Source organism: Fundulus heteroclitus, chromosome 9 (assembly GCF_011125445.2).
Source record: "Fundulus heteroclitus isolate FHET01 chromosome 9, MU-UCD_Fhet_4.1, whole genome shotgun sequence".
Lineage (NCBI taxonomy): Eukaryota > Metazoa > Chordata > Actinopteri > Cyprinodontiformes > Fundulidae > Fundulus > Fundulus heteroclitus.
Window position 1 is genome coordinate 28,149,552 of NC_046369.1, and position 13,169 is coordinate 28,162,720.

The following is a 13,169-nucleotide window of genomic DNA, read 5'->3' on the forward strand; positions in this document are numbered from 1 at the left end:
AAACCACCCCATTCCTGAAACTCGGCAGCGGACACTGGCCAGACTTCACGGCTCTCTCACTTAGCTAATCACAAATCATATGCTTTCGTTTGATTTTTAAAAACTTAAAGTAGCCCTCTCTGTTTCTGTGATTTTTTTTATTTTTTTATTTTTGCTTTTTATTAATTTACTCCCTCTGCACCAGCTTTACTTTGCTTGATTTTTAATTTTATTGTTTTGACTTGTAACACGTGTGTTTACATATTTGTTAACTAATAAAATAAAAGTGGCTTTTTGCAGAACATGTATGTGGCTGTATTGATCAGAGAACACTTATGAATGAAGCGGCGCCGCGCCAATCAGACACCGATAAACCCATCATGCATCAGTTCCTGAAAATCTGCATGTGTTTCAGAGCATGACTAAAATAAAAAAAATAAAAAAGGTTAGACAGGTTTACTGGTCAAGAAGCTTTACACTGATTAAAACGGATGATTTTGAGTGGTCACAATGCAGTTGACCGTCACACAGAGAGCTCCCCTCAGAGGTAATAAGGTGAATATTTACCATTCAAGTCTCAGATTATCATGATTATAGCCACGGGTCCCCCCCTCGTCAAACATAACTGAGATTTGTTGTCTTCCTCCTCCCTCACTCCCACCTCCCTCTTCTCTCTTCCAGAGTCCTGCCGGAGGTTTCTCTACAGCCTCAGGTGGAGCCGCCACGATGGAGCGAAACCAGCGACCTGCCGAAGAAAGGTCTGCAGCAAAAACCCGTTTGGCTTTCGTTCTTTTTACGGGCCGCGTCACTTTTAGCTAAAAGATTTGAGACCAGACTCTTCCAGAGAACTATGAGGCAGTGATGGTTTTTATTGACCTCCGCAGCTGACTCGGACGCCGAATCAGAAGCCAGTTATGCAGCCGTCCCCCGCAACGACTCCTCGGATAGCAGAGACTCGAACGCAGCCAAGAGCAGACGCAGGTGAGAGACATCCTAACGGTCTAATGTGGTTTTCATCTACTCTCTACAACAGGGGTGTCAAGCATACGGCCCGCGGGCCGGTTCTGGCCCGCCGAACAATTTAGTCCGGCCTGGTGGCTAAATGCATTATCATTATTCAAAAAAAATATATATATATTTTTTTTTCTTTTCTTTTTTCCAGTGTCCTGTCTGGCAATGTGGCAATAATAATTGTTGTCTTAATGCCAAAAAGAGCTAATCAGATTTGACTTTCACAAGTGGAGCAGTACTGCTTTTGCCATAGTGCTCAGCTTGATTTATGAATATTAATAGTTTTATTATGATTCATGCGGGGAATATCTCAAATGATATGGACACTACAATAGGAAAGTAGGAGAGGAAAGGAAGAACAAGAAGAAAAAAAGAAAAGGTGAAAGAGGAGATAAAAGGAAAAGAATGATAAAACAATTATTGAAAAAAACATGTACTTTGTTTATTTGAAAATCTGCAGTTCCTATATTGTCCACGAGGGGTGCTGTGTTTTAATCAGCAGATGGTAGAGCTTCAGATCTGGAAAATTGATTTTAAATAATTTCTTAATTTTTATCTGTTTGGTGTATTTTAGCATTCAGGACAGTGTTTTTAAGTTCCAAAAAATGTGAAAAAATGTTTTTCAACCTTGTACAATCACTGTGATCAGTTATGCATAATGCACTTAAGTAAATGTTTAACTGAGTAAAAGTATTGTTGAAATTGCACATATTTTTCTTAAAAACGCTGAGGTTATTCATAATATATAGTGTAAAAGTGAAATTCTTTTAATATAAAAATCAACAACAGGTCCACTTTTATTAGTTCTATTTAATCTTGCAATGAGTTAACTCATGTGGCCCTCCCAAGATCAGATTAAACTGTATGCGGCCCCTAAACCAAAATGAGTTTGACACCCCTGCTCTAAAACGTTTGTGGTCTCTCAAGCTTTGTGTCCACGCGGCAGCTAGGCCCCGTACAAAGAAGCGCAAAGCTTCATGGGTTGGGACCTCTGTACAGACAAGAGCCTTTAACGTCAGGGTTCCTCTGAGCGACTAAATATAGCCTCTGTTAGCCGCTGACAGTGAACCTGAGCAGGTGTACGGTCAGGAAGAACCTGTCTCTACCAGACTTTACAGAGGTTTACAGAGCCTTTCAGAGGTAACCGTACCTCTTGTACTTTTGTTTATACTTTGTTCCATTACAGCGACACACTTCAATGTATTTTGATTATTTATTTGCTGTTGTGATGAATGGCAAATCCCTCAAGGTAATATTCAGCCCACTTCTCCAAAATAAAATCCTTTTTGTTGTTATTCAAGCGAGAATTTCTATTAGAAATGGCTTAAAAATGTCTGGACTAGTGAAAAATGTCTAGTTTAGGTCTCCAGAAAGATAAATGTTCCCTCAGGGACATTTTTTCTTAATCATTAGGTCTGTCCGATTTTCAGAACCGTTCAATGTTTTGGGTTAAACTATTTGAAATAAACTGGTCCCAAATGAATGCACACCCTAAATAGGTCTAAAAATGACAATTAAAACTACTAATACTAATGTTCAGCCTAAATTAGCTGTGCCTGTAGGATAACAAGCGAGTACGTGTTTGGTTAATTTAGTTTACACAAACTGTCAACCATCTGTCATCTCTCTTTTTGTTTTTGATACTCAATACTCTCTGTACACACTGGTGCACATGACATGACTTCCTGTTCGGATTGCTCAACGTCAGGTTTTGAGTGCTGGGAATCCAAAGTACGTCAGAATTATGTTACTCCATGGTCCCGACAAATGTTGTTGTTTTTAACTAGTTCCCTCTGGCAAATAAAATAAATACTTCTCAGGTATCATTCTACTGTTGATAAATTTATCTTTCAACTTGATCAAAGCCAGAAGGGGTAGTTATCTTCGTACTGATGACGTAAAGTTGTCTTTGCACAGGCCAGCAGAAAAGGGGATTATGCCTTTGTGGTATTTATTGGTTGAAGCCAACTACTTGTGTTTCCTGCAAACTTTCTGAGATGATGAACATATATTTTTAGTACATAAACACTATTAGTTTTTATTTTATTTTATACCGTTATGGACAGTATGATGACAAATAAGTTAGATTTCTTTTGACAGACTTTTGTGTTTTCTTTTCCTCAGAGTCCTGTCCAAGAAAGCAACTTCAGTCGCTTCAAAGATGGAGCCTTCACGTCGAGTCAAGTCCCCCATCAGGCCACCCCCTGGTGGGTTCACTCCTTTCTGTGTTGCACTCTTATTGTCGTTTCCACACGAAGCCCCCACAGCAGACTGACTGTAGCAGGTCCTGACCGAAGCTTGTTTGTTGTTCTCCCAGAGTCCTCAGAGTCAGACGAGCTTTCACATCTCAGGAGGTCCGGCAGCTCTGAGCGAGAGGAGAGCCACCGCAGGTACGACGGGAACACCTGAACAAATAAAGCGAATGCCCGATTCTTTTGTTCTGTCGCCACGCACACGCTGGATTTAAAAACATCATACATGTAATCTGTTTGGGGACTCAAGTTCTTACTTTTATTTAGATTAGTAGGAGATAGAGTTTGAATAAGTTCAAACAGGCTATTCAGGAATCTATGCTTTTTGATTTCATTGACTGGTGTTAATGTGTTTGATGCATTTTCAACAGTTTTTTTTTATAGAAAATAAAATAATATAACATTTATGTAGATAAACTTGTGAAGTGAAAGGTGGCTTTAAACATATTGAGGTTGAATCCATTTCTGGTTTTTAACTGTTCAGAATTTTACCATGAAATGATTGGAAATTGGAAATGAATGTAAGTTTTATTTAGATGTCTGTAACATTCAAGAATGGAATGGATTCAAGGATCCTTTAAGTTACACTCTCATAAATGTAAGGCAGAAATTTATAAAGCACCACCTAATGTTTTAATGGTAGAAATTAAACGGATAATGTCACCAAAGTTGGATTATTTAGCAACAAAATCGGCCTCTTGGACAAAAAGTGGTTAAAAAAGCAAGCGCATAAGTTAATTAAAATTACTTCAAATCTCAGTAATATGCTGAATTTATTTTATGTAGTATCTTTTTTTATTAATCAAATCTAATCCATTATCTCTGAGGCTCTATCATTCGAGTCGTTTTGTTTCCTCTGTCCTGCAGCTTCTTCCGCCATCAGATCAAATAAAGATTAGATTGTATGAAATATTGGTTTGGAGGTCGTAGATGAGATCCAGAAGGGAGATGGGAGAATAATGGCATGTTTTTTTTACTCTGCAGTGTTCCTCGTGGTGCTAATGGAGCCAGCACCGTCCGCTCTGGGATTTCAGTGAAGAATAACCCTCAGCTCTACTGTAAGGCTCTGGAGAAAAAAAAGTTTAATAAATATATATATATATATTAGGTCTCCGTAATTATGAGAGTTGACTTTTAAATAGCTTTTATTTATTTTTTACTATCTATATTTTATGCATGAAATCACCCATTTATGGAAGGTAACCTAAGAGTTGAATTTCTCTTGCAGCCAAACCTGCAGAAGAGCCTCTCTATTTCCTGCCTCCAGACTCCTACCCATCAGCTAATCCTGGGTGAGCATTATATAGAAAAAATATCTGCCTATAAACTCAATAAAAAAAATTCCAGTGATCTGATTTGTTTGGTATTGCATTTTTTTGTTTTCCTTAGGTATAGCTCCGACGTAAACACAGTGAAATTTGTGAAAGGCCGCAGTTTGGGCCTGAGGCTGGTGGGAGGCAATGATGTTGGGATCTTTGTAGGAGGAGTTCAGCCAAACAGCCCAGCGTACGATCAAGGAATGAAGGAGGGAGACCAGATTCTTAAGGTAACCTTGTTTGAAATGTGTACATTTTGTTTCTAGAGTATTTAATCTGCCTTTTAAAACTGAATCAAGCTGTTGGACCTGGTTTGTTTAGGTAAACGGTACCGATTTTGGCCATTTCACACGAGAGGACGCCGCCAACTTCCTCCTCAGGCTGCCAGCAGGGGAGCCGGTGGAAATTGCCACTCAGAAAAAGATGGACCGTAAGTGTGGAGCAGGACCGATGGTGGTCTAAATTACTTTTAGTCTGTGTCAGTCCTAACTTTGCCTGTCTTCAGTTTATCAGAAGATCACCAAGTCCAACCTGGGAGACAACTTCTACATCCGCACACACTTTGACCACGAGGCAGACAATCCCAGAGGTCTAAGCTTCACCAGAGGAGAAGTCTTCAGGGTCGTGGATACAATGTACAAAGGGAAGATAGGCGACTGGCTTGCTGTTCGAATGGGGAATGACCTGCATGAGCTGGATAAAGGCACCATCCCCAACCTGGAAAAGTGAGGAGATGATTGTGATATATATTATAAGTCTGGAGGGCGACTGCATTCAGCCACAATTTTCAACTTTTGCCACAGATTCTGAGTTGGATTCAGGTCTGGACTTTGACACCTGAACGTGTTTTGATCTAAACCAGAAGTCTGGTTTAGAGAGAACCCTGGTCCTTAGCTGTCTGTGCTCCACCACATCTAAATCACATGATAGCATGGCCTCCTTAGTAGCCATAAAGAGCATCCGCATAACATGACCCTGCCAAAAAGTTCAGAGTTTCTTCCACATGTTCGCAGCGTCCCTTTGCACAGTTTACTGCTTTGTTCTTGCTGCGCTTTTACAAAGCCCAGACATGGGGAGTGTTTGGCTGAGTGCCTCTCAGTAAAAGGGCACGGCCATGTCCCGATAGGTTAGCAGTTGTACCAGACTTAATATTATTAGATGATCGATAGAACAGTGATGTGAGGTGTTCAAAGCTTGGGATAGTGACTCCTAAAGTCATTTGGTTTGGGTTCATTAGAGTAAAGCCATTTTAGATCAACGTCTTTTGTTACATAGAAATTTTTAAAAATTCCACATTTGCCATTGGTCCATCACATAAACCCCCACTAAAATAAATAGAAATTTGTGGATGCAATGTGGCAAAATGTAAAGACTGATTTGAACAAATACCCTAATTTAACTTTTCTTCCAACAATCACCTCCTGCAGGGCAGAGAGAGAGGCCACCGTCGAGCGATCACAGCGGTCTACTGGAGAAAGGCAGGGCACTGGGCCGAGAGCAGAGTTCTGGAAAATGCGAGGGCTGCGGGGAAACAAGAAGAACGAGAAGAACATCAGACGGACCCGAGAGGACCTGCTGCAGCTGACGATTCAGGGCAAATTCCCGGCCTACGAGCGGGTCCTGCTCAGGGAAGGTGGGCATGGACTCATTCTCACACACACAGATGGATACGCATGGTTCAGAGATTCACATCCGGTTCAGCTTTAAAACAGCTAAATTGTTTTTTTTCCAGCTAATTTCAAACGGCCAATTGTTATCCTGGGACCTCTGAACGATATTGCCATGGGGAAGCTGGCCAACGAGATGCCTGATGAATATGAGGTGGCAGGTTAGTCTCTGCTAATTATTGGATTATTTCTAACCTGTTCCTGCTTTTTGTCTCAATAATAATAATTATTATTATTATTTATTATTATTATTATTATTATTATTATTATTATTTTATTTTATTTTATTTATTATTATTATTATTATATTTATTAAGTGTTGCATACATTGGGGCCTGTTTCTGACTGATGGTTTTGTTGAATTTTATTCCCACAGAGATGGTTCCTCGGAGCGGAGGAGGAGATAATGGCTCCACAGTTATTAAACTGGACACTGTGAGGAGAATAGCAGAGAGGGTGAGAAGTTTAAATGTTTTATTTCTTCTTAACAGAAGAGACTTTCTGTTTACTATCACTGTTATCTTTTGAATGATTTTGTTTTTTTCTTCTCTCAGGACAAGCACCCTCTGCTGGACATCACTCCCACTGCAGTGGAGCGGCTGAACTACATCCAGTACCACCCAATGGTGTTGTTCTTAGACCCTCATAGCCGCAAAGATGTCAAGGCCATGAGGCAGAGGTACAACCCCGACTCCAGCAAGAGCTCCAGACGCCTTTACTCCCAGGCCGTCAAGATGAGGAAACACGCCAACCACCTGTTCTCGGGTATTTCTCATGTCAGACTTACTGCAGAGAATAAAGGGGTTAACATTTTGTTCTCTGTTGAATAACAAATGTATTAGTAGGGATTTTCAAGGTGTTGTCCCGCTCGCTTTTGACTGAGGAGTGTTCACAGTATTTCTCCCGACTTTTCCCTTCAGCTCGGATAGACTTGCAGCCTGGCACCCACAAATGGTATGACAATCTGAAGGAGAGCATCCGGCACCAGCAGTCCAAACCCGTCTGGGTGTCTGAAGTCACGGTATGACGCGTTGCTCTTCCTCTCCTACTTACACTAGAAAACTGGAATGTTTCAACTGCAATAGAAAATTAGTTTCAAACCAAGAATTGGAACCAAACATGGACTGGTTGCCAATATCGAGGCTTAATTTGTTTTTAAATGCTGCAGTTTCAATTTTCCGGATCCTTTTTAATGGCATATCTGACCAACAGCTAGCATTAAGATGGAGAATCTTGTTTCCAAAGCAGAAGCATTTCCATTAGTCAAGTCAAAGTTTGTTGGGTAAAAAGGTAAAAAGGACCACTATTAACAAAGGCTTAAGTAATCTTGTCTAACTGCAGGGAGCAAATCAGACAAATTAGGTCCATGGATAACACCATGATGTAATTTTTTTTTTTTTTTTTTCTTGTTTTGTTTAGTTTTTTTAATTTGAACTAAAGTAAGGATTAACATTTTCAGACTTAAAGCCTTTGTAGTAAATAATCATCGCTCATCAAAACTGCTCGAAAAATACATTTTACTGTCGTCTTTAAAGGTAGTCTGTGATTTGTTTTTTTCCCCTGTTTTGAATAACTGCGCATGCGCAAGACCATTTTTACCTTTATCGAGTAAATTTTTTTTTTCCCAAATCCATTCTGGTCGAATTTCTTTCTACTGAGGCCTTCCTCTTCTTCTCATAAACTTGTACGCGGTTCGCTTCTTGTGACTCTCAGCCAAGTTCAAAGTTTACGGTGAGAGCAGCGGAGCTACAATGAACGGCTAACACTGAAGCTAACAGGACACACAAACACTAGAAGTGCGCAGCCAGCAAGCGTAAACTAACAAGGAATATGCACGTATTTATGTTTTTAACATGCACACTGGCGTTACGTGAGCACGTCAGAATGATGGCATGTGGGACAACCAATAGATAAGATGATACTGCCAGTACTCGAGGGACAGAAGGGGGCGTGGACAGGATGAGACATCAAAGCTTCTGATTGGTTCTTTCCATTCAGACCGAATGACCGTATTGGTCAGATATTTTACAGCCCTGCAGCTTTCACAGAGATCTAATTTTTAACCTCCTTTTTCTGAATAAATATTAAATTGACTACTGTCAGGTTGGAATGACCATTTCACCCAGAATAACAAAAAGTGTTTCTGACCAGGATTAGCAACTATAGGTTTAAGTTGTAATAGTATGAGCGCTAGACCCTGAGGCCTTGTTTCACTCTCACTCTTGTACCCTTTTGATGTTTCACTTTACTGACGTCTCACACGTCAAGCTTCTTGCTTACACTGAAAAAGTCCCAGTGGGAGGAATCAAGCAACCCCCAAAAAATGTTCAGAGGCAAATTATTGAATGAAATAAATATGTTAAAGACCTTTATTTTTGCAAGTGAAAAAGATTCTGGCCAGTGTGTTGCAACTATATTCAGTTTTCATCTGGTTTATTCGTCTGTTCTGTTTGAAATTAACAAGATGACTGAACAAAACTGGCCTCCACCAATCAGTTCAGTCAGCAATCCGCAAAAGAGACACGACATCACACTTTCAAATGTTAAAAGTAACATTAAATGATGAAGAAGAAGATAGGCAAAAGGTTATGGAGACATTTGAACAATTAGACCATCACGTCACTTTTTGTACATGATGTGAGACCGTTGTTTTATCTATATTCTTGGACCGAATAGTATTCTTATCCCCTTAGACTCAGTCCCACAAAAAAGAAAATCCACATTGCAGTTCTACTTAATCGATATTTGCCCTGCTGCGCTTTGCCTACTGTTTGATCCAACGTCTCTTTGGCATGTTTGTTTTGAAGGAGGTAGATTGCTGCCTATGACTTTACCTTTCAGAGATGGTGCCTGTCTATAAGAAACAGGTCTTGCAATAAAATTATCAAGTACATGTAATGTAATTTTAAATGTCATAACCTGCATTGAAATTCAAAATTAGGTCCATAATTTTCCTCCAAGTTGCTCATTTCTTGTTTGTTAGGGGGCGCTGTGGTGCAGCGTCTTCTTGCAGTCAGGTTTAGAAACCTTACTATTTAGCTTGATTTGTCTGAACCCTCTCCACTTATTTTCTCTTCTGTCCAGCTGGAGAGTGGAGGGGAACCGGACTTGGATGCTCTGGACCCGACCCAGATGGACTACCTGAGTGCTGCCAGCGACCTGGAGGACACTGATGCAGAGGGCATCACGGACGGAGAGGCCTACACCGACAACGAGGACCTGGAGGAGGCCTATCCTGGTCAGGATGCTGTCAGGTTCCCACAAAGCTCCAGGGGACCAGGAGCTGCTTTAGCCCGATCATCCGAACCGGCCTACGGGCACGAGAGCCCGTTAGCTGAACCGGAGCGCAGTGAAGACGGGTATTCGGACAGAGAAATCCCACCGTTGATGCATGTGCCTGAGCCCATGTCACAATGGCAGGACTATAGCTCCCCCCGGAGTCCTGCTGGGGAGGAAGAGCAGCATCATCGCAGTTTTTCAGACTCTGACTTCGAGGCAGATGAACCCAACACTCCCTCGGATGGACCGCCAGATTTCATAGCCCCCGAACCCTCAGGTCGACGCTCAGTGGACGAACCATCATATGCTGAGGAACAGCCAGAGAGCTTACAACCGGCCCCTCTGGCCGCTATTGAAGAGCGATTACAGCAGGTTTGTCCAAACATTGTGAAACCTTGTGATTTCACAAATTCTTTGCTCAATATAAGTAAAGACTTTAGACAATGTCCAAATGTGAGAATCGGATGTTTTGCTTTTTTTAATTTAGCCCCTTATGGCGTTATTATGTTCCATTGCTTGTCAGATTTTGACATGCTCTCTGTGAGCATGGATCCCCCATTCAGTTTGGGCCTTTATGGATTTACTTGAACCTTTTTTTTTTTTTTTTTTTTTTTTTTTTAAGGTTCAATAATTAGACAACATACAGCTTTGATTAATGTTAAAAATGAGAATCCCAAGTATTCATTCTGCAGACTAATATTTGGATCCCTCCCTTACTAAACTAGACTTTGACTGCATGCTTGTTGCTGCCATCAATAAGCCTCTAGGATGATACTGGCTGGATATTTGAGCACTTTAAAAGAACATTTTAGATGTTTCCTCTGAATTTTTTGTATCTTGTCCCTTCAGAAATTAAAAGGTATTTTTGTGTCCATCCACTTACCATTTAGAAAATCAAAGTACCACTGAAGACAAAGAAAATGCTAAAGCTTATTTTGTCTGATGTTCTTCGACTATATTCCCCCTGTGCGTTTTGCTGTATGGACCTTAATCTGCAGGATAACAACACAACAAAAATACATATTTGTGCTATAGACAATAAAGTAAACCAAATCAGCTTTTATTATAAAGTGTTAGGATATCTTCTTGTTTCACATTCCTTCATCGCTCCCTGTTGCAGACGCGTACAGCAGAACCACAAGCCCAGGCTGAGGAAAAGAAAGGCCCAGCGTACATTGTGTAAGTCCCGACCACGTCTCTGTGGGATTCGCTCAGTAAAGCGCGAGCGATTCTGGCCGCTGACTCATCTCCCCGCTGCTCTTCACCTCTTCAGGTTGGCCCATCACCAACAAGCGGTGCAGATGAGACGCACGCAGATCCGAGGCAGCGACAGCTCCGACGACGACGAGTTTGACGAGGAGGAAGAGGCTGACGACATTGAATGGGGTCCTGCAACTGAACTCTAGATGAGCCGAGGATTAAAGCTGCTGACGGCTCGTCCAACACAGACACTGACTGTTTCACTCCTTTAAGCCGTAGCTGATTTCCTAGATTTTTAAAGTTTATCTAACGAGGGCGATGTTGTTCAATGTAACGCAGTCAATTCAAGATTTACCACCACAAAAAAAAAATGTTGCTCTGAAAACGTTTTAGATCAAAGTGCCTGTTTTTTGTTTCCTTTTTTATATTTATTATGCTTTAAAAGAAAATACTTCAAACGACCGAGCTTGTTATTGCTGCTGTAATATCCAAGTTTTAGCTGTCTTAGAAACATTACATGAACCATTTTCAAGCACATACGACCAATCATGAAACTAGTTTTTAAACTTTTTCTACAATAAACAGTTTTTTTCTAATTTCAGAATGAGTTTATCAAGTCATTTAAACATCATAAACAACAACAACCACGATCAATGATGACGATGTGCTAAGATCACTTTTTAGCTTTGGACAAATTTTATGAGCCTTGTTCTGCAGTGACGAGGATCAAGTGAAGAAAAGCCCTGAAAAGTACATATTTCCTCAAACGATGCCGTGCAAAACCTAGAAAAGAGGCCTGGATGCTTTGCATACATGGAGCTTGTCCACAGGAGGAAGAGGATCAGTAAGTCGACAGCAGAAGTATTCTCAAGTTTCATCCCTTCTTATTTTGGAGAATTTCTTTTTAATTACTTAAACATGTTTTATTTTTGAGGTTAGCAGCGGACTCAAAAAAAAAATCAATGTCTTAATCATTTTGAGCATTTAATGAGGCAGTGGAAAGCTTTTTTTTTTTTTTTTTTTTTTTGGATGGAAAAATACAAAGAACTGCACAGATAATTTTTTTCCAAACATAACTTTTGGTGGATTTTCTGTGATTAGTTAGTTTTAAACTTGTGTAACCCAACCCACATGCTTTTTATGGACATCAGCATTAAATAACTGGCTGGATATTTGACCACTCCTCTCGTCAGGACTAGTAGGGTTTATTTAAACTGGTTGCTCTCCAAGCACAAATCCAGATTTTAGGCACACAGGCAACAACAAAAAAAAAAGTAAATCCGGGATATTGTTAACCTTTTGTCAGCCTGCTTTATCTATTTCAAAACCAGCTTGAATGTGAGCTTAACACACATTCTCCTGCTTTCACAATCAATCCTGTTCAGATTCTAACTATCTGACCCAAACCCTCCCTTTTTGGAGGAAGGAGAATTAGTTGAAAAGCTCATAAATGACCCAGGAACCACCAAGGCCAAAGCACATTATAAACTGATAGATGTGGGAACACCAGTGTCCCACATCACAGTGAAGTTTTACAGAGCCACACAGTCAGCCAGGGAAGCAAAAAAAAATCCTGCTCTGATACTGAGACCTTTAAGCTCGACTCAAATTTGCAGATTCCCACCCGGATAACCAAAATGCCTTTTGGTGGAAACTGTTATGGTTAGACAAGACTGAGGTAACTGGCTAAAAGGAAGGATGTGTGGAGGACTGAGGCTTACCGTTGCCTCAACAGTTCCCTTCCACAAAATGAACTGTTCAATCCTTCATTAAATCCCTAAAATTAAATAGGATGTTCATGCCGATGGCCAGGACTGTAACTGTGGCTTATTCTGTTAATGTTTCCTCTCCCATGTTAAAGCCGCAGTCGCAGCATTATATCCCAAACAGAAGTCATCTGTCGTGAGTATTGATCCTCGGCCCACTGAAGCAGAACAATAGAAGAGGAAGTGTGTGGGAGCAAAGAAAAGCTAATAAAACTGTGACTGTTTCATGCAAATTAAAGTAGTTTACTACAGGAAGAGCATCGAGTGGTTAAACGTGTATACAAATACATTTAGAAACTTTTTAAACAAAAAAAAAAAATTCTGTCTGTTTGGCAGAAGATGAACCTTTTTTATTAGTAGTAATATTAGTTGCAGCTCTTTATCAACATTACATTTATTATTTCTTGTTAAAACCCACTTTTTTATCAAAAGTGCTTCCAAAATAAACATTTAGACTGTTTTTCATTTCACTTCTTCGCCATTTGGTGTCTGCTGGTCGTTTTGTACCAGATTTTCCCAGTTAATAATGGCTGACTGCAGCGGGAAATTGGTGCCCACCGCTTCGTACCCTGAAGGGAGGCGTTTCGTACCTGCTGTGACAAGCGACCGTTCAGGGCAGTGGTGTCCAAACTTTTTGCCACGTGGCCCAACTTTGTAAAGGGGGGAATTACTTTTGGGGGACCACAAAAAAAAAAACTT

At 40.5% G+C, this 13,169-nt stretch overlaps 1 protein-coding gene across 4 annotated transcripts in view; it reads left to right on the plus strand.

Annotated features, from left to right (window-relative positions):
* tjp3 (tight junction protein 3) overlaps positions 1 to 11,305 on the plus strand; it is a 28,091-nt gene extending 16,786 nt beyond the window's left edge. For all 4 annotated transcript variants that reach the window (XM_021321040.2, XM_012871631.3, XM_021321039.2 and 1 more), the window contains exons 14-30: positions 661 to 737; positions 864 to 960; positions 3,115 to 3,197; positions 3,308 to 3,380; positions 4,227 to 4,300; positions 4,471 to 4,534; positions 4,632 to 4,788; positions 4,880 to 4,988; positions 5,064 to 5,283; positions 5,986 to 6,191; positions 6,291 to 6,386; positions 6,602 to 6,681; positions 6,780 to 6,990; positions 7,146 to 7,246; positions 9,310 to 9,876; positions 10,625 to 10,683; positions 10,778 to 11,305. In XM_021321040.2, the coding sequence (XP_021176715.2) occupies positions 661 to 737; positions 864 to 960; positions 3,115 to 3,197; positions 3,308 to 3,380; positions 4,227 to 4,300; positions 4,471 to 4,534; positions 4,632 to 4,788; positions 4,880 to 4,988; positions 5,064 to 5,283; positions 5,986 to 6,191; positions 6,291 to 6,386; positions 6,602 to 6,681; positions 6,780 to 6,990; positions 7,146 to 7,246; positions 9,310 to 9,876; positions 10,625 to 10,683; positions 10,778 to 10,910 (2,407 nt within the window). In that variant the 3' untranslated portion in view covers positions 10,911 to 11,305. The remainder of the gene's footprint in view (positions 1 to 660; positions 738 to 863; positions 961 to 3,114; positions 3,198 to 3,307; positions 3,381 to 4,226; positions 4,301 to 4,470; positions 4,535 to 4,631; positions 4,789 to 4,879; positions 4,989 to 5,063; positions 5,284 to 5,985; positions 6,192 to 6,290; positions 6,387 to 6,601; positions 6,682 to 6,779; positions 6,991 to 7,145; positions 7,247 to 9,309; positions 9,877 to 10,624; positions 10,684 to 10,777) is intronic.
* Positions 11,306 to 13,169: the final 1,864 nt, after the last annotated feature.